At 45.5% G+C, this 26,883-nt stretch overlaps 1 protein-coding gene across 1 annotated transcript; it reads right to left on the reverse strand.

Annotated features, from left to right (window-relative positions):
* Positions 1 to 2,634: 2,634 nt before the first annotated feature.
* On the reverse strand, positions 2,635 to 24,668 carry LOC308124986 (ral guanine nucleotide dissociation stimulator-like 1). The gene is made up of 17 exons (XM_080488424.1): positions 24,338 to 24,668; positions 16,992 to 17,284; positions 16,478 to 16,522; positions 16,177 to 16,376; positions 15,280 to 15,413; positions 14,968 to 15,204; positions 12,990 to 13,093; positions 12,564 to 12,648; positions 9,304 to 9,375; positions 8,289 to 8,375; positions 7,942 to 7,974; positions 7,622 to 7,743; positions 6,819 to 6,908; positions 6,300 to 6,429; positions 5,566 to 5,850; positions 4,566 to 4,680; positions 2,635 to 2,901 (listed from the first exon to the last, which is right to left on the reverse strand). Exons 1-17 carry the CDS (start codon positions 24,359 to 24,361, stop codon positions 2,762 to 2,764), a joined length of 2,196 nt encoding a protein of 731 aa, XP_080344550.1. The 5' UTR covers positions 24,362 to 24,668; the 3' UTR covers positions 2,635 to 2,761.
* Positions 24,669 to 26,883: the final 2,215 nt, after the last annotated feature.

The raw sequence follows: 26,883 nt of genomic DNA on the forward strand, positions 1-26,883 counted from the left end.
TTTGTCCACTAGGAGGCAGCACAACCTTAAAAAAAGCTTTACCCTCTTCCTCCGAACGTCAGGCTTCACACTGACAATGGATCTCAAGACCGCGGAACAATAATGATAAATGGAGTTAAAACTATAACAAATAAAATTCCAAAACGATTAATTGATTGGTTCTGGTGACTTCCTGGACGATCGTATTTATTAGGAAATGTCGTTCTTGTGGGAGAACATGCAAGCCAAAGTGTAAATGATCAGGTTTTACATTTTTGTTTTATGAATAATTGTGAGTCATGAATTTCAAAACCTCAAAACCATGAAGAGTGATGAGAGATTTAAAAAAAATGGTAGTAAGAAATTGTGAACATTTTAACGATCATGAATTTCAATAAAACGGTCGTAATCTCACCCACACCCTGCCCCGCCTGCTAAAGACTTTCTAATCTCTAGAATAATCTGCAGAAACATCATGATCTTCATTATAAAACTGTTTATTCCATTTTGTTTGACAACTGTTGCATCACAAGTTACAGTGTGGAGAAGCTCATTGAGGTGCAGAGTCTGGAGGAGGGATCAAGTCTCTTCTCGCCCAACGTGTGCCCTTGAGCAAGGCGCTCAATCCCAGAATCTTCTAGTAAAATAACTTGTGATTCACCCAGTGTGTCTCCTCATTGTGCATTCTGAAAAGATTCTCCCCGGAGCTTCAGCTGGGAGGACAAAATGTGATCTTTATCAAATCAAACGATCAGAGTCGATGGAAGCAGCAGCAGCGTTTTATATCATCAAGTCCCAAACAAACCTGTTCAATACCATGACATCAACAAAACAAACAAAAAGATGATCCAGTGTTGACATTTTAAATCTTTATCACAAAATAGGACAATATTTGTAGCCAGTAAGATCGAGTGATTTCTTTTTTCCCTTCGAGTCATGACTCGGCAAAAACCCGTTTCAACTAAAAAGGTGCTCTCAAAGGAAATCACAGTACAAAATAAAAAAAAAATAAAAAAAAACCTCTACAAGAGGGTTCACCTCTGATTTTCAGGAAATTTTTTCTCTTGTCATGACTGTTAAAAAAAAAAAAAAAAAAAAAAAAGAACACCATAATGGACAAACACATTTTTGCTGAGTCATGACAAAGCAGTTCATTAAATAAAAAGGAACAGTGGAAATAATCACAAAAACTACAAGTCCGAGGCCATCTACAGATGCAAGGGTTCACTTCTACTTTTCAGGATTTTAACCTTGAGTCATGACTCATCATAAACGTGTTATGTGTAGTTTTTTGGGATGAGTCATGACTCAGAAAAAATCGGTTCCTTAAATAAAAAAAGGTGATATCAAAGTGAATCACGTTGAAAATCAATAAAACTCCACAGGATGGCTCACCTCTAATTTTTAGGATATTTTTCCTGTTGTCATGAGTCAGCAAAAAAGTGTTCACCACAAAGAGTGAGTAAATCCAGATGAATCCACAGTGGAAGTCATTATCTCAACATAGTCATAATGTCTTAATCAAACACAGGAGTCCTCAATTTTCCCTCACAATTAATGACTCAGCAAAAAAAAAAGTGCAGTCAGTGTGAATCACAATTGAAATAAATACAAAAACTCAAAGCCTTCAGCTAATTGGCACCAACATTGAAAACACAGATGGCAGTTTGTTATGATGTACTTTTTTGGGATGAGTCATGACTCAGTAAAAATCTGGTGCATTAACTGAAACGGTACCACCAAAGTGAATTACAGCATTAAAAATCTCTACAAGCCTTAGGTTAAGTACAGGGAAGAGGCTTCGCCTCTAATTTTCAGGATTTCTTCCTCTAGTCATGACTCGGTAAGACTGGTTGTATGTGTTATGGAGTTCTTCACACAGCACTATTTATGCCCGAGTCATGACTTATCAAAAATCTGTTCATTAAATAAAAAGGTGCCATCAAAGTGAATCACAGTGACAATAAATAAAAACTCTACAAGAGGGTACCCCTCAAATTTTCTTTAGTCATGACTCAGCAAAACATATGTTCACCAGATAAAGGTAGTATATGCTGATGAAACCAGAGTGGAAACAAAGTCTTTAGCTCACCATGTCTATAATGTCTTGTTCAAATTCAGGAGTCCTCGATTCTCCCGACAAGTAATGACTCAGCAGAAAAGTGCAGTCAGAGTGAATCACAATGGAAATATATAGAAAAGCCTAATTGGCGCTTTTTTTTTGCCTGAATCATGACTAATCAAAAATGTGTTAATTAAATAGAAAATCGCCATCAAAGTGAATCACATTGAAAACAAATACAAAACCTCTTGAAGCCGTCAGGTAATGAAAACTCAGACGATGGTTGTAGCGTGAAGTCGTCTCCCCCCCCCCCCCCCCACACCACCAAGGAATGCCACCCTTCCAGTTGAGTGTCACTCCAACACCGCCAGAGTCGATGTGAAACCACTTGGCGAGAGCGACACGCGTCACTCGCCGACTTCTCGGATGTCTCACGACTTCATTCCCAACTGACCTCGATTCCCTTTTTAAAACGAAGGCTGTTCCACAGCATCCGACCCCCCCCCCCCCCCCCCCCCCTCCCCCGTCTCACCATCCCAGTAAAAATCAGGTCGGTGGTGTTATTCAAGGAATGTTTCTCTCTTGCGCTCTGGCTTCAAGGCAGGATTTGCACCGACGTCCAATCAAAGCGGCCGTCCTAAAGTGCTTCTGAAGCTTCCTGTTTCCGTAAAAATAAACCGTCAAATCAAGCGGGAGTTAAAATCAAAACTCGTCTGGCGTCTACTTGGTGAACCGTCCCAGACTGGACGTCCCTTGCAGCGGCTTCTTCTGGCTCTGGTGGTAGCGACGCAGCACGAAGTCGTAGTTCGCCGTGGTGGACATGGCGTAGAAGACGTTGGCTTTGTCTGGGATCAGCAGCTCTGGAGACAAACAGTTTGAGAAAAAGTGGAACTGAGAAGTGGAACGGCTGCTTTAGTCCGGGCTCATGAAAGAACAAAATGGTGGAACGCTGGAACACAGACTGTGTGAATAAACCACCGGGCCGCCACTGGGGGGCGCCAAAGAGCCCGAGATGAGACGCAATTGAGTGCAGGCGTGTTAACTCAAGGGCCACATACAGTCCAATTAACCTTTGGCTAAGCCCCGCCCCCGGATGCAAACGAACCAATAGTATTCAACAACCAACAGCCGACTGATTATTTTTACGTCACAAATGTCCGAATGTCCCACGATGTTTTGCGCGGTATCCTGAAAGGTTCAACCTGGGGCTTTATTTGATCCTATTTCCAAAACAAAACATGGACAAACTGAATTAAAGTGTGAGGCAGAACGCACAAACTCAACTAGAAACAAGAACGTCTACGTTTGTTCTAGAGTAACGCGATGTCTTTTCTGATCTTAGCAATACTCGTCGTACAATATCAATCAGCCCGATGACCACTAGAGGGCCGCGCCGCTAGCGTCATGCTGTTGATCCTCACTAACCCTCCCCCACCAGGTAAACTCACCCTCCACTCAACAATCTGTTGTGGTTTTGAGCTGCGACGACTTGTCGGAGTTAGTAACTGTAACTAAAGGGGCGGAGCTTAGCCAAAGGTCGATTTCATCTCAAGAGGACCGGACCTGTAAAATAGTGCCTTTAAATCTAAACCTGACACTTTTTGCTGTGGCGGCGCAGAGGATACGTGATGTCGATGTTTCATAAACTCAAACGGTTCCAACATGAAGCCTGGACGGTGAAATGTCCCTAAGAACTGTTGCATTGTGGGAGTTTTTACACCCTGACAACATATATTGTCATTTCTTTGAGGCTCATGGCAGCATCAGCGATATCTCAGCGTCGTGTTGCTACTCTTAAGAAATCTGTTAAAATTTGTGAAATTGTTCTAATTTGCTCGTCGGTCTGGCGGCCATGTTGGAGGGGGAATCGTCTGGGTTCAGGGTTTAGTCTGGCGGCCATGTTGGAGGGGGAATCGTCTGGGTTCAGGGTTTAGTCTGGCGGCCATGTTGGAGGGGGAATCGTCTGGGTTCAGGGTTTAGTCAGGCGGCCATGTTGGAGGGGGAATCGTCTGGGTTCAGGGTTTAGTCTGGCGGCCATGTTGGAGGGGGAATCGTCTGGGTTCAGGGTTTAGTCTGGCGGCCATGTTGGAGGGGGAATCGTCTGGGTTCAGGGTTTAGTCTGGTGGCCATGTTGGAGGGGGAATCGTCTGGGTTCAGGGTTTAGTCTGGCGGCCATGTTGGAGGGGGAATCGTCTGGGTTCAGGGTTTAGTCTGGCGGCCATGTTGGAGGGGGAATCGTCTGGGTTCAGGCTGAAGTCTGGCGGCCATGTTGGAGGGGGAATCGTCTGGGTTCAGGCTGAAGTCTGGCGGCCATGTTGGAGGGGGAATCGTCTGGGTTCAGGGTTTAGTCAGGCGGCCATGTTGGAGGGGGAATCGTCTGGGTTCAGGCTGAAGTCTGGCGGCCATGTTGGAGGGGGAATCGTCTGGGTTCAGGCTGAAGTCTGGCGGCCATGTTGTCATTCTAACGTTTGAGAAGAAATGAGAGGAAGGAAGTTTGAATGAGGAAGAGAAAGCGAGTGCTGACCTCTCTCCGGGGAGATGACCTGCGTCAGCGTGAAGTCCTGCAGCCTCAGGTGCTCCAGGTGATGCTTCTCCAGCGCTCGCTGGATCACCTGAGCCGTCTTGTCCTGGCTGGTCAGCTGGAAGGCAGAAGGAGTCGAGAGCGTTTTGTTTAGAAAGTCAGCTGAAACGTGGGAGAGGCTCTGAGACCGACTCCTGAAGACCACCTGAGCAGGTCGAATTATACAATCCACCACAAAAAGGGATCAAACTTTGTATAAATATTTCTCATTAATTTGCTGCTTGATGAGATAAAAATTCATCACAAAATGTGGTGATAATATTAAAAAGTGAAGAGAAAATAATTTTGAAAAATATTGCAGAGCTTAAAAAAAATGTACCGAGATAAAAACATGATAAAAGAAAATAAATGCTATTAAAAAGATTTAAATCAAAATTGTATAACTTTGCGTTTTTATTCATTCTATTCAATATTTTAATGCAGCTTATAATTATTTTATTATTATTAGCATTAGTATTATTTGAAAAATATTTCAGAGCTTGAACACAAAAAGGTCAATCAACTAAAATAAAAATAAAAACCTGGTAAAAGCCTAAAAAGAAGTAAGAATATTTGTAAGAATATTTCAGAGCGAGAAAAAAAGAATCAACTAAAAGAAAAACATGGTAAAAGGTGAAACAATGGAAAGAATTATAAGGATTATAATATTCCATTTTAATTTGTATCACAGCATTAAATCAATTTAAGTTTATATTTCAATGTATGGTTTTATTATCAAAAATAGTTCAGAGCTTAAAAAAATGAATCAACTAAAATAAAAGAATTCCATTAAAACATTTGAAGAACATTTTTATAACTTAGCATTCTTATCATTTTAATCATCATCATTATAATTCTACTAACGAACATGATCATCTTCATTGACAACATTACGGTCATTACTGGGACGAGTATTATTTGAGTCAGAGGGGTTTTCAGTACTCTCTTATACTCCAGTACTCACCAGGATGCTCTTGTACATGTTTCCGTTGTGGTGTCCGAGCTCCACGCTGACTCGGACGATGCAGGAGTCGGCGACCTGCCGGTTGTAGAGCGGCAGCGACGTCATGGACACCGAGCGCTTGTGGTGGCAGATCTGAGCTTTGGGCCGCACGGCGCCGCCGTCTGACGAGGAGGAGGTGGGCGGAGTCGGCGAGTCGGCGGACGAAGCAGCTGAGGAGGGGGAGGAGGAGCAGGACGAGGCGGAGGAGAAGGCCTCGGACACGTTGGTGCAGGAGCCGTGGAAAGACTGAAGGTGAGAAAGAGGAGGAGGAAACGCTGAGGTCAGCGTTTTAGTCTCCGTGTTCCCGGGAAGGTTTGGTTTACACAACGTCTTCCAGGGAAAATGGAAAACTTTCCTCGCACTTTGGGGAAGGTGGGGGTTTACACAACAACGGTGCTCAGAGTCACCAACGAATGCTCCAACTTGGTCTCCATGGAAACGGAGGATCACTTTTCAACAGGACAACGACATCTTTAGTGTTTCTGTTTTTAAAACGTTGCTGTATAAACGCAAAACTTTTCTGAAATGAAAACGAGTTTTCACTTGAAACCTTGACGTGCGAACGGGACCTTCGTCACAGTGCCAACTAGTGGCCAAATGCGAAAACTACATCAGTTTTCAGGATTTCAGAAGAATTCCACGTTTACACAGAACCGCGTAGACACTCGTGACGGAGGATAACAGCCACAGTTTACCCTCATCCTGATGGAGCCGCCCGACGGAGGGCAGGACAGGTCGTCCATCTCAGATCCACTGGATCCAGAGGAGGAAACACTGATCTGATCCGGAGGAAGCTTCTTCAAGCCGTCTGTTACAGTCAGGAGGCTGAAGGAGGAAACATGAACAGCTTCACACCTGTCATATGGTTCCTATGGACACGTTATGCAACACACATACACACACACACAGACAGACAGACAGACAGACAGACAGACAGACAGACAGACAGACAGACAGACAGACAGACAGACAGACAGACAGACAGACAGACAGACAGACAGACAGACAGACAGACAGACAGACAGACAGACAGACAGACAGACAGACAGACAGACAGACAGACACACACACACACACACACACACACACACACACACACACACACACACACACACACACACACACACACCCCCGTGCTGTCTGCAGGGGTGTGTTCACAGTCAAATGCTCACACGACGTGTGTTTGAATATGGAAATGCGTGGCGATGACTCACGAGGAGAGTTTCTTGCTGAGCGTTCGGTGGCTCCAGGAGGTCGGCGAGCACAAGTCGACGGGCGGCTCCAGCTGCCTCGACAACTCGTAGCTGCACACAAACAACTCATTTTTACAACCGTGTGGACGGATCAGCCTGATCCCCGCTGGAGGCAAAGGTCCAGAGCTCAATGTAAAGAATCCTCCTGCATGGAGGAGATCAGGAGTCCAACACATCCAGTATCAATCAGGACGATACGAGGACCGAACAGGAAGATTTACTTAGAAACAGTCACATTGGACAGCAACTCTCAGATGAAATGATTATTTTAACTGTCCTGGTGGCTGCGCCCTCGCGTCGCCCATCACTTTCTCCACTTCACCAGGTCGCCTCATTCAGTCTTTAGCATTCACTGTGAGGTCGCCCAGTTTTTCTGTGTCGTCCATCTTTGCCGCCCCGACAGCCCGGCGCTGGGAGCTCTGGCTCTTCCTCCCTTCATGAGATCAATAAAACCTCACACCCTCATTCTCACCTGCCCTCCTCTGCATCGTGTTGAAATTCACTTTCTTTTGTTCGGGCTGCGTTTCAGTTCGTTCACCTAACGTGTCCCCAGACTGCAGCAAACCTTCAGCATTTCTTAGAAAATATTCTACAATAAAACCCCTGAAGTGTCTCATTATTCCACATGTAGAGTCAACAGAAGGCCTTCAGGGATTACGTAACGCCTGGACGCCTGGAGCTCTGAGCTCCTCCACTTGTGATCATATCGTGTGTGTTAATGGTTGTGTGTTTGGGGGGTGGGGGGGTGGGGGGGTGGGGTTCACCTCTCCTGGTCAGTGAGCAGTTTGTGTTCCTGCAGCCAGGCGGCGACTCGGTGGTGAAGTGGGAGGCTGTACAGGGAGCAGGAGGCCTGCAGCGCTCGGATCTGTGAGAGGACGTCAAACTCCTGCCAGAAGAACAAAAAACCAAAGACCAAGCTGTGAGACGGACGACGGCACGTCTCCGTCCTCTGGTGTTACTGTTCAAAAGCTCTGGCGTGTTTGTAGAATGACAGATTCAGGAATGTGTCAGACGCTTCATGTTTTCACCTCAGAGGGTGAAAATGAAAGACAGAACATGGCGAGTAATGTGGAGAGACACTCACCCTCCTCCTCTTCTCAAAGTTTATGAGTCCGCCCTGAGAAAACAAGCGCATTGTTCACATTCACTGCTCCATCGGCTTTCACAATCAATAATACTTGGAAAAATACATAGAAAAGCAGTTCAAGAGTTCAGAAGACAAAGAGGACGCTGTCATAAGCAAGAGGCTGTGTGGATACAGATGTCATTTCATATCAGTGAGACGATGAGAGGGAGAGAAGAACCATTGGAACACATCAGATTTGTTTAGTGGCTCTTCCTGTTGTCACCGCTGAGGAGCCACTGCACCGCGGACTGCTCGGCTTCCTACATTTGGAGACAATGAAAACTACTAAATACTGGAAGAAGTACCTCCAGAGTGTCGGGCAGGGCCGTGTCCAGCATGGTGAGGACGGTCAGGTACGTGCCCAGGTAAGGAACCACCCCGCTGGAGGAGCTCTGCAACAAGACCACATATCAACCGTCTCCTTTAAAAGCAGATCCTCTTTTATGACTGAAATCTGCTTCAGCCAGTTCTGTGGCTTCAGATTACAACCCGGGAGAATGTAGTATGACTCATGACAGTCCCCGCTGCTCTATTATTACTGTCCTGTAATCCGGGTGATCCAGGCCATTTGAAACTTGTTGAGAGCCGAGCCATGCTAAAGATAGGCCCGGGCCTCTGCCATGCCACAGATACTCCACCCACTGCTCAGGGGCAGAGTCAGCTCTCTGGTGGCCTTCTTGTAGTACGAGAAGTACTGTGCAAACCTAAAACACCCTCAGAGGACAAGTTTGTGTTATAAGGTAAGAGAGGGCCACAAAGCTTCATTTCAGATCCCAAGAACATTTGGAAAATGTCCTGAGAACATCCCAAGAACACTGCGAGAACATTACAAGAACACTGAGAGAACGTTACAAGAACACTGAGAGAACGTTACAAGAACACTGCGAGAACATTACAAGAACACAGAGAGAACGTTACAAGAACATGGCGAGAACGTCCCAAGAGCGACGCGAGAACGTCCCAAGAGCGACGCGAGAATATTCCGTAAATGTCCTGAGGGCGTCCCCACAACGCCCCAACCACCCCTCCTCAGCATCCTGACAACATTCAGAAAACGCCCCCATAGCATCTCAACAGCATCCTGAGAGAACGTCCGCGGAGGATCCAGAGAACGTCCGCGGAGGATCCAGAGAACGTTGCGTAAGCGTCGTGAGAGCGTTGCCAAAAAGCATTGCGAGAACACCCCGAGAGAACGTCCTGGGAACAATCAGATCATGCCGCAAGATCATCAAGAGAGCATTGTGAGAACGTTCCGACAAACCCGCTCAGCATCCCGAGAACATTGAGAAAACATCCCTTCAGGGGTGGGCGGAGCCTCACCATCTGCCGGGGGAGGGGACAGCGCTTGGACATCTTGGGAGAACCGTTGTCCACAGACGTTTGGCCGCCGTCCTGTAGAACACATACAGTGAAACTCAGCTCAGAGAAACCAGAACCCAACAAAATGGAAACACAGAAACAGAACGGCCTCTTTCACAGTTCTTGAGCCCCGGATGATATTTCATTGAGGTTTTTGGATTATTGAAGAGATTCATTGTTGTTAACGTAAATTATTTGAGATGTGCAACATGTGTCTCTGCAGGAATGTCCAGAGTGGCTGATCAGGAGGACTGGGACAAGTCCAGACTTTTTTTATTGAATTTTTTTTTTACAGCACTTGTGTTGAAGTAAATTTTCATTACGAAGAAACCCTGACTTGCAATGAATTGGAAATCTTAGAGTGTTTCTCTAGAGGAGGAGTGTTTCTCTAGAGGACGAGTGTTTCTCTAGAGGAGGAGTGCTTCTCTAGAGGAGTGTTTTTCTAGAGGAGTGTTTCTCTAGAGGAGGAGTGTTTCTCTAGAGGACGAGTGTTTCTCTAGAGGAGTGTTTCTCTAGAGGAGGAGTGTTTCTCTAGAGGACGAGTGTTTCTCTAGAGGACGAGTGTTTCTCTAGAGGAGTGTTTCTCTAGAGGACGAGTGTTTCTCTGGAGGACGAGTGTTTCTCTGGAGGACGAGGAGTGTTTCTCTAGAAGAGGAGTGTTTCTCTAGAGGGGTGTTTCTCTAGAGGGGTGTTTCTCTAGAGGACGAGTGTTTCTCTAGAAGAGGAGTGTTTCTCTAGAGGGGTGTTTCTCTAGAGGAGTGTTTCTCTAGAGGAGGAGTGTTTCTCTAGAGGAGGAGTGTTTCTCTAGAGGACGAGTGTTTCTCTAGAAGAGGAGTGTTTCTCTAGAGGACGAGTGTTTCTCTAGAAGAGGAGTGTTTCTCTAGAAGAGGAGTGTTTCTCTAGAGGAGTGTTTCTCTAGAAGAGGAGTGTTTCTCTAGAGGAGTGTTTCTCTAGAGGAGTGTTTCTCTAGAGGAGGAGTGTTTTTCTAGAGGAGTGTTTCTCTAGAGGAGTGTTTCTCTAGAGGAGTGTTTCTCTAGAGGAGTGTTTCTCTAGAGGAGGAGTGTTTTTCTAGAGGAGTGTTTCTCTAGAGGAGTGTTTCTCTAGAGGAGGAGTGTTTCTCTAGAGGACAAGTGTTTTTCTAGAGGAGTGTTTCTCTAGAGGAGGAGTGTTTTTCTAGAGGAGTGTTTCTCCACACAGCTGAAGCCTCCCACAGCAGCAACTCTAGAGGAGGAGTGTTTCTCTAGAGGAGGAGTGTTTCTCTAGAGGAGGAGTGTTTCTCTAGAGGAGGAGTGTTTTTCTAGAGGAGTGTTTCTCTAGAGGAGGAGTGTTTTTCTAGAGGAGTGTTTCTCCACACAGCTGAAGCCTCCCACAGCAGCAACCGTCTGCATTCAGACTTTATTTGTGTTTTGAATCAAGCTGAAGTTGTCCAGCAGTAAAAGAATGCAGCAGCCGGTAAACATTAACCGTTGCAGGTCAAACATAAACCTGAGGACATTTATAGGAGGACGTCCTGACGTTTGACACCGGGAGATTTTCAGATCAAGTCACAACACGTCTATGAAATCAAGCCTGGCGAGTTCTGTTGTGACAAACACCGCCGATCTGGTCGTCTGACGGCGACGAGCGGCCAAACTGCTTGTGAGCAGGATTATTTCCTGTTGCGCAACGTGGAGGACCGCCTGGCTGCAGAGGCCTCTCCTGGCTGCAGAGGCCTCTTCTGACTGCAGAGGCCTCTTCTGACTGCAGAGGCCTCTCCTGGCTGCAGAGGAATGCCTGGCTGCAGACGCCTCTCCTGGCTGCAGAGGAATGCCTGGCTGCAGAGGCCTCTCCTGGCTGCAGAGGCCTCTCCTGGACTCTCACTGTTGGGGAAAGGTTGTGTCTCAAACATCAGATCCAGCAGTGAAAAGTTGGTAATGAGAGGTGAAGGCGATTTAAGTGTGTGGAGGATAAACAGGAAACAATCAGACTAATAAATGATTAAAGCAAAAACATTCCACATATTTTCTGTCTAAAATAGGTCGAATTAATACTGCATTCACACTGTGCACATTATATATAGTTGTTTTTATTTGTTTCATTATTTCTAGTTGTTTAGTTTTTTCTTATATACATAATATTCCCAGGATGTGTTATAATATTGGTATTTCATATATTATTACATTTGCCAAGGAAGTTTTGTTTAGTCTGTCTGTTTGACTGTTTGTAAGATTCTTCCCGAGTCCAGGTCGACCTTCAGCAGACGTCAGAAATCTGTGATTGCTCTTATTCAGTTATAAAATCACATTACATCATTAAATCCCTTTCTTCATTCCTCCATTATCCTTGTTGGTATACAGTATTTGCTGTTATTACTAATAAATACTGTGTGTTTGTATTTTCACTGCATCATTTCTGGATCCAACTATCCATGTTATTTGCAAAGAATTGGCTTGAATATGACTTTTTGCATTAAAAACAGACTAACTACACCGAGTCTGTGTGCATAGAATCAGATTATATCAAAGGGTCACCAGCTTGATAAAAAGGTTTGAATGTTTAATTTGAGTCGACGTTGCGAAGTTTCCATTTTACAGCCCGACGTCCTCCTGTTGGACAACAAGGTGACTGAACTGGGACTGAAGTGGTCATGTGATTGTCTCTGGTGTGACGGGGCGAGACACGTCATTACAAGTTCCTCTTATGATTCATTTATCTGTAAATGTTGGGCTGGGTTGGCTCTTTGATTGGTTAAATGGAGAATAAAGAGATGTTGTGCAGGATTTCTCTATTATGTAACATAAGAGGGACACACCCTGTTGCGGAGGCCTTTCCCACTTCAATTCATTAGAACTACTGACCAAACAAACGCTGCTGTAGTCCGATGTGCTTCACATTTCTCTGCACGTTTCCCTGGCAACGTTATGAAATTATCCATTTCCACGCAAACCGCAGAAATGATGAAAACTGCAGTTCCATATTGGACCAGTAGAGGGTGCCGTTTGTTTGAATGTGCATAGAGAACAATACGATATAAACATTAACAATGGCAGCACAGGGACATTCGTACAAACAGACAAAGTTGGATTGTTATTGTAAGTTCTGGCGCCACCTGTGTTGAAATCTGGTACTGCAGGGAAACGGTTCTGGTTTCAGGAGAGTCTCTGCTGAATCAGATTCATGCGTTTTCACAAAGCTCAAGAGGCGACGTGACAAATCTGCAAACAGTGGAGTGCTTGTCTCACCTCCAGCAGCAGCTCTCTGTTGGTCAACACGCAGTTCTCGTCAGGGAACGTCTCCCACAGGTTTTCAAAGGCGGCCATGTTTTCCCTTCAACAGAAGAGAAACGCCGTTAATCCAGAAATATGATCCTGTAATCATCAACAAAATGCAGAGTGAGCGCAGTTAAAAATTCACATGTCGCCACTTGTTTATGCCGCTCGATGCTGACACAATGAAAAAAAAAAGGAAATTGCAAAGTTGTGAGTCACTCTGTTCTGTTCCTTGGACTGCGGTTCACGACCCGGCTCTGGATCCGGGTCGGCCTCTGAACTGCCCCCGACGGGGGCAGAACGGCCTCGTTAAAACATTATTATGTGCTAAAGCCACGTAAAAGAAAAGGAGGACGGCGTGAAGAGAAGCAGCCTTTGCACCGTGGATTATCTACCGACCTGCTGACGGCAGCCCAGGTCTTCCTCAGCCGGTAAACTGCATTGGACTGCAGGGCCGACAGGACCGCCCGCAGAGACGAGAAGTTCTTCAGGCGTCGGCATTCCTGCAGGAAAAACACAAAATCAGAGGATTTGATTAGTTTAAAAGTTTTTAGGGTTAATTTATATATTAAAAAACCCACAAAATAGACGTTTATTGCCATTAGTGCAGGAACAATACAGCAGGTGTTCATTACAATTTTGCTTTGATTACCTTAGAAGTACAAACTTCCTCCAAATATCTAGAAGTATTTACAAAAGGACAAATAACAATGCTGAACAAAATCATTTTCTGTTACTACAACTTGCATCGTCGTGTAAAAGAAGAGACGAAATGCAACCAAAGTTTCGTTTTTAACTTTTTTTAACTTGTGTAACCAGAGCTGACATCAGAGGCGTCAAACATGAGGCCTGTGGATCAAAACCGGGCGCCAAGCGGCTCCAACGTGGACGAACCATCTAGGAAAATGTAAATATTTCAAAGAAAACACTGATTTTTAATTCAAGTTTCTTAACAGTAGTCTGATGTAACACGGAGCCCAGCTGAGACATCGCTGCTGCAGCCATGAAAGCTAGCAAACAGCACGAGCCTCAGAGCCGCGGCGTCCGGGCGGAAAAACACCCAGAATGCAACAGTTATGACAGGTTTTCTGGATTTCACCGTATCGTGCAACAGAAGGTTTTATTAAAGGCTCATATTCTGCTAATCCACTTCCTAAAGGTTCTCCAGCAGTACTACTCGTCCCCATACCTGGACTGACGTCCCAGAAGTGAAGACAGTCTGTCCTCTCTGTCCCTGGCTTGTTTCAGGTTTTAAAAAGTGTGTTGCTCCAAGCAGCCAATCAGAAATCAAACCCTATATAGTGTCATCGGGGGTTTAGCCAATCCCAATCAAGGTAGGCCCTCCCTTTGACTCCTCCCACAATTAGGCAGCTCTGCTCTGGCACATGGCACCACGAGAGGAAGTACTTCCTCCTCTTCCCAAGATGGGCATGTGTGGGCGGAGCCAGTCCAGCTCACACAGACACAGCAGATTCTGAATGTAGCTCCTATGATCCAATATTCAAATGAGGAAAATCAAGGAGGAGCTAGAACCTTAGAATACTGAAGGTTTCTGGACCGACCAGACCAGGAGGAGGAGGAGAACAGGAGGAGGAGGAGAACAGGAGGAGGAGGAGGAGGAGGAGGAGAACAGGAGGAGAAGGAGGAGAACAGGAGGAGGTGAACAGGAGGAGGAGGAGGAGAACAGGAGGAGGAGGAGGACAGGAGGAGAACAGGAGGAGGAGGTGAACAGGAGGAGGAGGAGAACAGGAGAACAGGAGGGGGAGGAGAACAGGAGGAGGAGGAGGAGGAGGAGGTGAACAGGAGGAGGAGGAGAACAGGAGGAGAAGGAGAACAGGAGGAGGAGGTGAACAGGAGGAGGAGGAGGTGAACAGGAGGAGGAGGAGAACAGGAGGAGGAGGAGAACAGGAGGAGGAGGAGGAGGAGGAGAACAGGAGGAGGAGGAGAACAGGAGGAGGAGGAGGTGAACAGGAGGAGGAGGAGAACAGGAGGAGGAGGTGAACAGGAGGAGGAGGAGAACAGGAGGAGGTGGAGAACAGGAGGAAGTGAACAGGAGGAGGAGGAGGAGGAGAAGTTTAAAATTGATTTCATGTTGAGATTGGAGTAATTTTCTTGTTGTTAGTGAGAATCTCGGTGTTTCATCTTGGAAACTCTCCCAGAGTTTCCATCTAAAGGTTCTAAAGGTTCTTCTGGTTCAGCCACTCCAGATGAAATCAGCCTGAACATGTTGGACTCCTCTGATCTCCACCCACGTCACTCCAACACCATCAGCCAGAACCAGGTGAAGCTCGGGGGTTTAAACCGCCGGCGCTGGGATCTGGAGACGACTTGCTCTCTGGATCGAGTCTCAGCAGCCGGACGCACGGCGGCCTCTCACCTGAGCCACCTTGATCCACCTCTCGATGACGCGAGCCCTCAGCACCGGCGAGGCGGCGGGCAGGCGGGAGGCGGCGGGGTCGGCGGGCGGGCAGAGCAGCGAGGCGATGACCTGGCTGGTGACGGCGTTGAACTGTGCGATGGTGGCCCGGATGGTGGGCGACATGTTCTCCTTCTTGTCTCGTTGAGACCACATGCAGCCCAGACACTGGTAGGGAAGCACTCTGACAAACAGAGCCTGAAACGTCAAGGAAACACATTCATCAGTGGAAAAGAACTGCATGGGCGTGGCTTTAACTTCATGGTCACATACAGAGTCCGTCTGAGTGAGCTGCTCGGCGATGGTCGTGGCGGAGAAATCCATCACGCCGCTTTGACTCGGGGAGTTTTCAGAAACCAAAGTTTCTTCGGGATCCACCGAAGTTGAGCCGACGTTTGGAGCCACATCTGAAACAAAAGAAAACTAAACTATTTAGCTGCAATGATGACATGGCGTGTAGACAGAGACCTTCTGGTGCTGGAGACGGATCTACACTGGACCAAACAGCTGCAGTACCACCATCAGCCTTAGGGGGCAGTGTGGAGAAAAGCTGCAGAGTTTATCAGCAGGAGGTCTTCCACACCTTCTACCATTTCTGACCTTGTAATCTCAACGCTGCTCCTCATGGCTGATGGTGGTACTGCAGTTTGGTCCACTTCTATAATAAATGGTGGAGGTTCTGGAAGAGCTGCTGAGTGAAACGTCCTTCCCCGTCCTGCTTGAAAGAAAATGGACTGAACTACTTTTTTAGCGCGTTTCTTTGGGAGCATCTCGACTGGCTCTGCAGATGCCGTTATTGTCTTTTGGTTTGAAGGTTTTGTTCTTTCACGACCGACTTATGGACAACTTTATAATCTATTAACCGCAGAGCTCAGATGACCCAAATCAATAGCAATCAACTAGAGCTACACTCGGTAGAGCACAACCTTCTCCAACGCCACATTTGTTTGTGGAACCAAGTATGCCTGACAGCTATTAGCTCGTACCGACGCTAACGAGCCTGTCGGTAGCTACGTCACTGTGAAACACTGAGTGTCTCCATGGCAACAGACGCTGATCTCGTCCATGAGGACATTTCTTCAGTTTTCTGGGGATTTATTGGGAAACGTTTCGCCGTTAACGTCCCACGATCTGATGGATTGGTCCTTCATGGTGACGTTGGACCTTCACCTTCACCCTGGAGCTTCTGGAACAGCTCCTCCGCCTGCCCCGCCAGCGAGCAGAAGTTGGGCTGGCTGCGCATGTTGTCGTGAACGGCCGAGCTGATCCGCAGGTGGTCCAGGAGCAGCCGGAGCGCCGGGTGCAGCGGCGGGTCCCTGAAGTCCTCGCTGTACTCATCCAACCAGGTCTGGACGAAGGCCAGCAGCGGGCTGGGGGGGGGGGAGGGGGGCAGGAAGGAGGGGGGGGGGGGGGGGGGGGGGGGTTAGTCCAAAGTATTTAACAGATTTTTTCTCTGAAATCAGCCACCAACCTCTTGTAGCAGTCGTCATGTTCCACATCTGAGAAGGCACAGTCTCTGTTGACATTGAAAGACACATGAAACCGTCAGTGATGTAACAGGTTTTATTTAAAGTATTACTTGTTCCACAGTCTGAAGCCTCGCTGAGCTGAAGAGGCTGGAGGTAAAGCTGGATTTTCTCTTCGAGAAACAACTAATTAAAAAAATCCTAAACAGCAGGAAGACTTTACATGTAGAAACTAATTCCTAGAAAACTTGTGCTGAATGTAAGCTGCTGCTGAAAACCTGGTTAACCTCTGAAATCTGCTTTTGTATTAGAAAGTCACCAAACTCACATTTATCATTATTGTTCAGTTAAAAATGCCTGGAAAGACTAAAATCTCCTCACTTGCTTTCTTTTATTTATATATATATATATATATATATATATATATATATATATATATATATATATATATATGAACGTATTTTATCCCGTGTGAAACGTTGTGAGGCTTTTGTAAGGTGTCCAGCATGGCGCCGGTACCTCTGGAAGAGCAGCTCGATGAGCTTGGCGGTGCTGGTGAACGTCCGGTAGGTGGACAGGAGGATCTTCCCGTAGTCCTGCTCCTGGCAGCTCCCGTCCAGCAGGTGGCAGACCAGCCGGCCCAGCGAGGCCGCCTTCAGCCGCCGCACCTTGCACGTCCGGTACTGGATGAACGCCGACCCGGGGCTGGAGTCGCCCTCGGCGGTGGGGGACGACGGGACGGGCTCCCGGCGCAGCGTGACGCCGTACAGCACGCCGTCCTCCACCTCCTCGCCCCACTCCTGCACCGGGTTCTGGGAACCAACAAACCAACGTCATGATCCGGCTGCACGGAACAGAAAACATAGAACCAAGGCGAGGGAACCGATTGGAAAGAGAACAAATCTGATCCATTGAACAATTTGTGATCGAGACACGAAGTCAGAATCGATTCACTCGATATCGTGCAGCAATCAAACCTATTAGACCAGCGGGACGAAGTAATACCTCATTAAATCTCCTTTTCTCTACAGACTGACCAATTCTATGCTTTGTGTTATATAAAAGAACAAAATATTATAATATATATATATATATATACTGTATGTGTGTGTGTGTGTGTGTAAGAAGTGTAAGATATGTGGTGTAAATTATAAAATATAAAGCATATATATGAATAAATAAACAAAAGCCTAAAGTTTCATCCTTCATCCTCCAGTTAAAAAACACCAAATTAAACAAACAGTAAATAAGAAACTAAATATAAGTGAATGTAGAATTACTGATGAAGTTTCTTGTTTTAATTCTTCAATTATCATTGAAAATGTTTGAAAAAGAAATTAAAATACCTGCAAACAGTGAATCGGGTTCCATCCCCGTCATTACAGCAACAAATATATATATATTCATCATCTTGTTAAAATTGGTTCGTGTTTGAGCTTGTTGTAGTACTTTTCCATCTATTCTAGAGTAAAATCATTTCATACTAAAATATTACATCCGAATGACAAAAAAGACTTTTGACTATTTGTGGAAAATTCTTCTTTTTTAAAACCTTAAACCTTCATTTCTCTTACTTTGATTCATTTCTACTAAAAATCCTGTTTTGATCTAAACTGTTGATTCTTATTGAATAATTAACTGAGGCATTGAGCTTTAATAGTGAATCCAGAGCTCAACACAGTGAAGAATAAACTGCAGTATTTCCTAGTATTGCTCCCTGGTGGTTTGGATTGGAGGGGTTTTACACGGTTTGAAGTTCATTTTGATTATTTGTTGGAGGCTTTAAAAGCCTGATGTGTTGGAATCGTGACAATATAGTGGTGTGGTGGGCGGATTGATCCAGATATCAATAATCACAATACCAAACATGGTGATGTCGATCAATACCAATCTAAACTGATCCATTCTAAAGTTTCACTGGAGCTTGATTAAAAATATATCCAGAAAGAATATTGTTTTTATGCCCGGGACACTTTCAGATGAAGTGAAGGAGTTTCTAAATCACGTTTTAAACCTTTTAAAAAGTTTATTGTGGTTGTTTTCCTGAGATCAGTGACAGTTTGTGTTGTAAAGCTGCTTCTTATAAAGTTTAGAGAGCGACGCTGCTGCATGCAGACCACTTCTTAAGAGTTTCGAGTTAAACCTCCACCTTAAACCGGAGTTGTACTGAAGTATGTTGCACTACTTTTACAATCCTCTAAAGGTCATATTGTGTTCAATTCAATGTTCATACAGTCGAGGAGCAGAATGATTGACAGTTTGGTTCCTGAACTCTGCATGAAATACAGATTTTGCTGATGTTTTGTTCTGAAGAAAAACTTTGATTATAATGAATCATTCTAGATTTACTCAGGAATTTTGCCCAAATTCAGCCTCGACTTGAACTAAAAATAATAATTCTCTGAAAGTAACTAGCTCTGCTGCACATGCTCAGTAGATCGAGGTACACACGTCTGTGTACTTGTTAATGTTTGGAGCATAGTGTTCTCTGCCACATTGGTGTGGTTTCATTGTGAAAGCAAACAGCACCAACTAGTGGCCTGCCATGAAAACTACATTGTTTTCATGCAAATTTTTCTGAAACGAAAATGCGAAAACAAAACGATTCTACTTGAAAGGTACGTGTAACTACGTGTAACTACGTGTAACTCGGAGCCCAAAACTCCACGGCTGTGCAGGTTACTTGACATGGATCAATGTGGATCTGGCGATGGTACGGAGCACCACGGGGGGTCCAGCCATGAAGAGGTTAAAAATAACCTCTTCATGGTACGGAGCACCACGGGGGGTCCAGCCATGAAGAGGTTAAAAATAACCTCCGTGAGTCGACAAAAACAAGTGACACAACAGCCGAGACTCTGATCCTGGATGAGCCGCAGAGAATCCCTAATTTCTGTTATGATCGACGCTCGACTGCAAACATGTTATCAGGTAACAATTATGGCCTCCAGCGTCCCACAGAGCGTCCCACAGAGCGTCCCACAGAGCGTGCCACAGAGCGTCCCACAGAGCGTCCCACAGAGCGTTCCACAGAGCGTTCCACAGAGCGTTCTCACTGACAAACAGGATTAGAAAAAGGTTCAATCGCATGAAAGCAAACGAAGACAAAACAGCTAGAAAATGTCAGGACGCTTCCAGAGTTTTCCTCGTCGGCTGGGGAGGAGCAGCAGAGCAGTAGAGCAGCAGCAGAGGAGCAGAGCAGTAGAGCAGCAGCAGAGCAGCAGTAGAGGAGCAGAGCAGCAGAGCAGTAGAGCAGCAGCAGAGGAGCAGAGCAGTAGTAGAGGAGCAGAGCAGTACAGCAGCAGTAGAGGAATAGAGCAGTAGAGCAGCAGTAGAGGAATAGAGCAGTAGAGCAGCAGTAGAGCAGCAGAGCAGCAGTAGAGGAGCAGAGCAGTAGAGCAGCAGTAGAGGAATATAGCAGTAGAGCAGCAGTAGAGGAGCAGAGCAGCAGTAGAGGAGCAGAGCAGTAGAGCAGCAGTAGAGGAATATAGCAGTAGAGCAGCAGTAGAGGAGCAGGGACCACCTGACCCCAGAACAAAAATCATAAAACATTTTCTTGTGAATGAATAAATCTCAAAATCTGAAAGACGTAAACATCCTGGTGTTGATTATTTACTGTTTATCATGAAACTCCGTGTTCCTCCGTCACGGTGCAGTTTGACTCTGGAGGCTGAAAACTGGTGAAGTTGAACTCCGTTAAAACAAGACGAGTCTGGAGTGAGAACAATCCACCCAGCACCAAGAACCACGTCTTCACCTCCCTGCAGGCCGGAGGCTCCCTGAAGACAGAACCCGTTCATCGACTCATGAAACCAGAGCGGCAACGAAACACCAACACTACATCGTCTCACTGTGAAGCACGGTGGAGGGAGCATCAAGGGCTGGGGCTGCGTCGCTACTTCAGCGGAGACGTTCCTCCACAGGATGATTGTCCACACATCTACAGAGATTCTGCTGACTAAGGACATCCATAACTAAATGAAGATTTCAGAACCTGGAACCGGATCAATAAAGAACCACAGAATACAAAGGATAAGACCTGAGCTGTGCAGACGCAGGTTGTACCCGGGGATACCTGAGGTTTCACCTCTCTGGACATTAACATTTCAAACAAATGATAAACATTTTTCTTCTCAATGAACTGATTAAAGAATCATTAAATCTGGGAAAATACGAGGCCGAGTACTGAGCCCTGAGGGACTCCGCGACATGAACGTAAGAAAGAAAAACTGATCACACAGATCTTAAAGATGAGCTACAGTAAACAAAAATATTTGTATTTCTGTGATTTTATTATGAAATCTACTTGAAAACACTGGTTTGGTTGATCCAATGTAAATACAGAAGTATTGTTAGTAGTTTTATCTACAAAATAAACGCTGAAGGATTCCGTATCTGCTGGTTTATTCAACGTCACAATTAACGAGACATTTAACGACTAATGATGAAACTCGGTGTGACTGAGCCTGTAGAAAATAGAGAATCCTACTTTTCCCATGATGCATTTTGGTTGCATGTGTCTTTAACCACGCCCACATGTTCCAAACACCACGGCTCAGTTTGACAAGCTGACTTATTCCCACAATCTTTAACCAGGCGACTTATTTCCACAAAACACCAAAGCTTCTCCAGAGATCCATCGTCACATCAGTCCACTGAAACTCTCACGTAAACTATGTGTACTGTCCCTTTAAATGTGTAACTCGATACAGTTCAGCCCCGGGCATCAGCAGCAACTCTCGCATGACTCCCATCTAATCTATGACCAATCGAGCCAGGAGCGAATGACGGCGAGATCATTAAAAACACTGATCGAGGACGAGTTCTCCTCCACTCATGACGACACGCTGAGGATTTCATTGGAGGGTTGAAATCCCACGCCGGGAACCATCATTCACATTCTGATTGGACAGAAGCAAAGACTTCAGTGTCTGTGACACACAACAGCCTTTGTCCTGCATGAGGAATGAGAATCAGGGCGACACAATCGGAAAGCTGTGCTTTGTTTCCCACTCGGTGTTGGCGGGTGGAACGGCGCCGCCTGGTGGCGGTTCTCCATTCAGACCCGCCGCCTCAGCGTGGGACGGATCGCTCATGATGGTTCAACCGCCGCCTCAGCGTGGGACGGATCGCTCAGGACGGATCAACCGCCGCCTCAGCGTGGGACGGATCGCTCAGGACGGTTCAACCGCCGCCTCAGCGTGGGACGGATCGCTCAGGACGGTTCAACCGCCGCCTCAGCGTGGGACGGATCGCTCAGGGCGGTTCAACCGCCGCCTCAGCGTGGGACGGATCGCTCAGGATGGATCGCTCAGGACGGATCGCTCAGGACGGATCGCTCAGGACGGTTCAACCGCCGTCTCAGCGTGGGACGGATCGCTCAGGACGGTTCAACCGCCGCCTTTCAACTGAAAACATGGATTTCAGAGAGCTTTTCAAGAGCTTCGCAGTTGGTGCTGTTGTTTGTAATTGTAATGAAACCACACACACACACACACACACACACACACACACAGAGAGAGAACAATCCGCTGTAAACATTAACTAGAGCTACACTCGGTAGAGCAGAACTTCACCAACACCACATTTGTTTGTGGAACCGAGCTAGCATCGCTAGCATGTTAGCCGTTAACTCATATTGATGCTAACTAGCCTGTCAGGTAGCTACATCACGGTGTCACAACAGACGCTGATCTCCTTTGATCTCCTTTGATCTCCTCCATGAGGTGCCTCTCTCCTCCGCTTTGTACGAGACTTTTCTTTTGAAGTTTTGGGGATTTATTCAGAAACGGTTAAACGTTAACGTCTCAAAATCTACTGGATTGCTCCTTGATGATGACAAAACATCCCTGAAAATCTTTGTGTTATTCCAGTTAATAAAAGTTGGTAAAATAAATAAACAAAAAATTTTAAATAAATCTGAATAAATCCAGACATCATCATCCCCCTCACAGCACTCTCTGTTTCATGGCTCCACTTTTGTTTGGGAAGGTAACAATGTTCTTACACAGACATTCTAGTGGACAGACCAGCAAGTTAGATTGTTATTATGGTGACTGTCAAAATAAAACTACCAAGTTGGATTGTTACTATGGTGACTGTCAAAATAAAACTACCAAGTTGGATTGTTACTATGGTGACTGTCAAACTAAAACTACCAAGTTGGATTGTTATTACGGTGACTGCCAAAATAAAGGTACCACATCCCAGGAGATGTGGACTGGGAGTCGTGACCCAACGGAGGAAACGTTGTTGAAAAGTTGCATTTTCTCAGTTTCCATGGAGACGAAGTGGGAGCGTTTTTCAAAAAAATGGTGTTTTCAGTATTTCTGAGCTCCGTCGTCGTGGAAACGAACTCCCAAAAAGCAACTAAAGTTTAGTGTTTTCACTAGAAAACGTCGTGGCCTTGATTCAAATCTATACCGACGACTTCAAAACTTCAGTCGGTTCCATCAGACCTGCATTCAGCCGCCACAAATCTCCAGTACTACGAAGATACTGCAGTCGTTTGGTTTTAGCGGCCTGGTTTGATGCCGCACGAGACCGTCAGAAATATCTGGTCCAAATCTTCCACCATGAATACGATCAGTCAGAACGTGAAGTGACACAGTCCGCAGTCATGTGGAGGATCAACGTGGTACTTTCCACAACTCAGATACATTCAAGAGGTACATCAACAATGGTTGGATAGGAAGACTTCTAAATACCTTTATGGAGGTAAAACGTTTTAAAGTTTTAAATAAAAATAAAAGTTCCTATAAAATCCAGCCAAACTATTTTTACCTTCACATAAAAAGTGTATTCTTTGGGTTGTATGTATGTATTTTACCAACTTTTTTACTCGAATTACATGAAATCTTCAGGGATGATTTGTTTTCATCCAACGATCAATCCATTAGATTTTGGGACGTTAACAACTAACTGTTTCTGAATTAATCCCAAAAAACTGAAAAAAAATATCCTCATGTAGGAGATCAGCTCCGTTGCCATGGAGACTTTTTATTATTTATTTTTTTACAGATTTCTTGAGAGTGGTGACCCAACATGTGACACTGAGAGCAGAGCGGGTACTGTGATGCCTCAGGGGGAGTTTGTAAAAACACCCAGAATACAACAGTTATAGAAGTTTTATGAACATTTCACTGTATTTTGCAGAAAGTTTCATTCAAATTGGATTTAGTTAAGATTGGAGTCATTTTCTATAATAATAGTTTGGTTTTTGTGACATTTTTATAAAGAGTACTCTAAAGAAAAACCTTCAAGTTGAAATTTAAAGGTTATTATGGGATTATTTTACTCACTTTAAATGAAACTGGACTGTATGTGACCACTGAAGTAAAAGGTGTTGGACTCAGAAGTATTTTCTGCTCCTCTGGTTCGTGTTGGTTAATATTTCTCACATGTTAAGTTAATGTGTCAGACACGATGTGCACTATACGTGACCTCTGACCTCTGCTTTATAGAACAGCCACTGGACATTTCCTTACATTATTTGAAGACCTAATAAAGAAACAATCCAGTTATCAGATTAAGATTTCTAACTTGGTTTAATGCTCAGTGTTGTTAGGATTCGTTGCTTTATTCACCATTAAACTCCAGTTTTTATCCATAAAAGTGAGCAGAGACTGTTTAACTCAAAGCAGCTGAGACTCAAGGGTCCTGATATATAAAAATAACGATAAACTCATGAGACACTAACTAGTCACTTTTTATATTTACTTTAAGACTTTAGACGAGGATTAGATGATTTCAATGAAAACGTCCGTGTTAATTATGAGTGAAAACTAAAGTATCGTCAGATTAAACTGCAGTAAAACCTCCTGGATTTATCTGTTAATTCAATCTGTGATAATAATCTCACTCACCATTGTTAACTCCCATTTCCCCATCTCGTCCCGTCACTTCAGGAGCGTCTGTTCATCTGGACAAGTCCAATAAATCAAATCCAACATTCAAGGCTTCATGCTGGAAATTATATTTAAAAAAAACAAGGTGGAAAAAAACCCTGTGGGATTACATTCACGCAGCTGGATTAGAAATAAAAGCGAGTTTTCCTGGGGGTTGTTCTACATTTCGCTCCTCGTCAGAAAAAAATAACAAAAAAAAATCGACTCGATCTGAAGAAACATGAAGAAAATCCAGTTTTTCTTTTTCCTCCGCGGAGAAACTAGAAACACAAAGTTCAGGAGAAAGACTGAAGAGGCGAAGTGACGCTCTGCAACTTTAAATAGTGGGAGGAGCCTGAGGGGGCGGGGCCTGAGGGGGGAGGAACCTGAGAAGGGGGAGGGGGGACTGAGAGAGAGAGAGAGAGAGAGAGAGAGAGAGAGAGAGAGAGAGACCGAGAGACAGAGAGAGAGGGAGAGAGAGAGAGGGAGAGAGAGGGAGAGAGAGAGACTGAGAGAGGGAGAGACTGAGAGAGAGAGAGGGGGGAGAGAGGGGGAGAGAGGGCGAGAGGGAGAGAGAGAGAGAGACTGAGAGAGGGAGAAAGAGAGAGGGAGAGAGAGGAGAGAGAGAGACTGAGAGAGGGAGAGAGAGAGGGGGAGAGAGGGGGAGCGAGAGGGAGAGAGAGAGACTGAGAGAGAGAGAGGGGGGAGAGAGGGGAGAGGGAGAGAGAGAGAGAGACTGAGAGAGGGAGAGAGAGAGAGGGAGAGAGGGAGAGAGAGAGAGAGAGAGTGAGAGAGGAGAGAGATGAGAGAGAGAGAGGGGGAGAGAGGGGGAGAGAGGGCGAGAGGGAGAGAGAGAGAGAGACTGAGAGAGGGAGAGAGAGAGAGGGAGAGAGGGAGAGAGAGAGAGAGAGAGGGAGAGAGAGAGAGAGAGAGAGAGCAGAGAGAGAGAGAGAGAGAGAGGGAGAGAGAGAGAGAGAGAGAGAGGGAGAGAGAGAGAGAGAGAGGGGAGAGAGAGAGAGAGAGGGAGAGAGAGGGAGAGAGAGAGACTGAGAGAGGGAGAGACTGAGAGAGAGAGGGGGGGGGAGGGAGGGCGGGGAGGGGGAGGGAGGGGGAGAGAGGGAGAGAGAGAGAGGAGAGACTGAGAGAGAGAGGGGGAGAGAGAGAGAGAGAGAGAGAGAGAGAGAGAGGGGGGGGAGGGAGGCAGAAAGAAATAAAAATACTTTTACATAATATTTTTTAAACCCATATTTAATTCCCATATTTTCTTACTGATGATTTTGCTCTTTTTTAAATATATTTATTTAGTTTCATTCAATAATATTAAATTAAATTTAATTCTGTCAGGTTTTATATTTTATTATTATTTTTATCTTCTCATTCTGAACCTTTTCTCTTGGTTTAACAGTTATTTTATTTATTTATTTATTTTTTAGATTCTACCCTGGTTATAGATTCATTTAATGTATTTTTTATTGTTTTTATAAAAATGTTACTATTGATTTTATTTCATTATTGTATTAATTGATTTAATTAAATGTTGATTTAAAATGTATATTGATTTAATTAGATTTAATTAGACTTCACCTGGTTTACCACTTTATTTTTGTGTTTATACAGTGACTTTATGTTCTGCATGTGTGTGTGTATATAATACTATATAATACTATATACTACTATATAATACTCTGTTTATTGATTCATCTATTAATTCAATATAATTTGTTGTCAGATGTCAGTCAGGATTTCAACATGAGACTTTCTAACCTTTCCTCTGGTTTCTCTGGCTCCTCTGGTTCCTCTGGTTTCTCTGGCTCCTCTGGTTCCTCTGGCTCCCCTGGTTCCTCTGGTTCCTCTGGCTCCCCTGGTTCCCCTGGTTCCTCTGGTTCTCTGGTTCCTCTGGTTCCTCTGGTTGCTCTGGTTATTCTGGTTCCCCTGGTTCCTCTGGTTCCTCTGGCTCCTCTGGTTCCTCTGGTTCCTCTGGTTCCTCTGGCTCCTCTGGCTCCTCTGGTTCCTCTGGTTCCTCTGGCTCCCCTGGTTCCCCTGGTTCCTCTGGTTCCTCTGGTTGCTCTGGTTATTCTGGTTCCCCTGGTTCCTCTGGTTCCTCTGGCTCCTCTGGTTCCTCTGGTTCCTCTGGTTCCTCTGGCTCCTCTGGCTCCTCTGGTTCCTCTGGCTCCTCTGGTTCCTCTGGTTCCTCTGGTTCCTCTGGTTGCTCTGGTTATTCTGGTTCCCCTGGCTCCTCTGGTTCCTCTGGTTCCTCTGGTTCCTCTGGCTCCTCTGGTTCCTCTGGCTCCTCTGGTTCCTCTGGTTCCTCTGGTTCCTCTGGCTCCTCTGGTTCCTCTGGTTGCTCTGGTTATTCTGGTTCCCCTGGTTCCTCTGGTTCCTCTGGCTCCTCTGGTTCCTCTGGCTCCTCTGGTTCCTCTGGTTCCTCTGGCTCCTCTGGTTCCTCTGGTTCCTCTGGCTCCTCTGGCTCCTCTGGTTCCTCTGGTTATTCTGGCTCCTCTGGTTCCTCTGGCTCCCCTGGTTCC

Source organism: Lipophrys pholis (assembly GCF_963383615.2).
Source record: "Lipophrys pholis genome assembly, chromosome: 19".
In the NCBI taxonomy this organism is placed as follows: Eukaryota; Metazoa; Chordata; class Actinopteri; order Blenniiformes; family Blenniidae; genus Lipophrys; species Lipophrys pholis.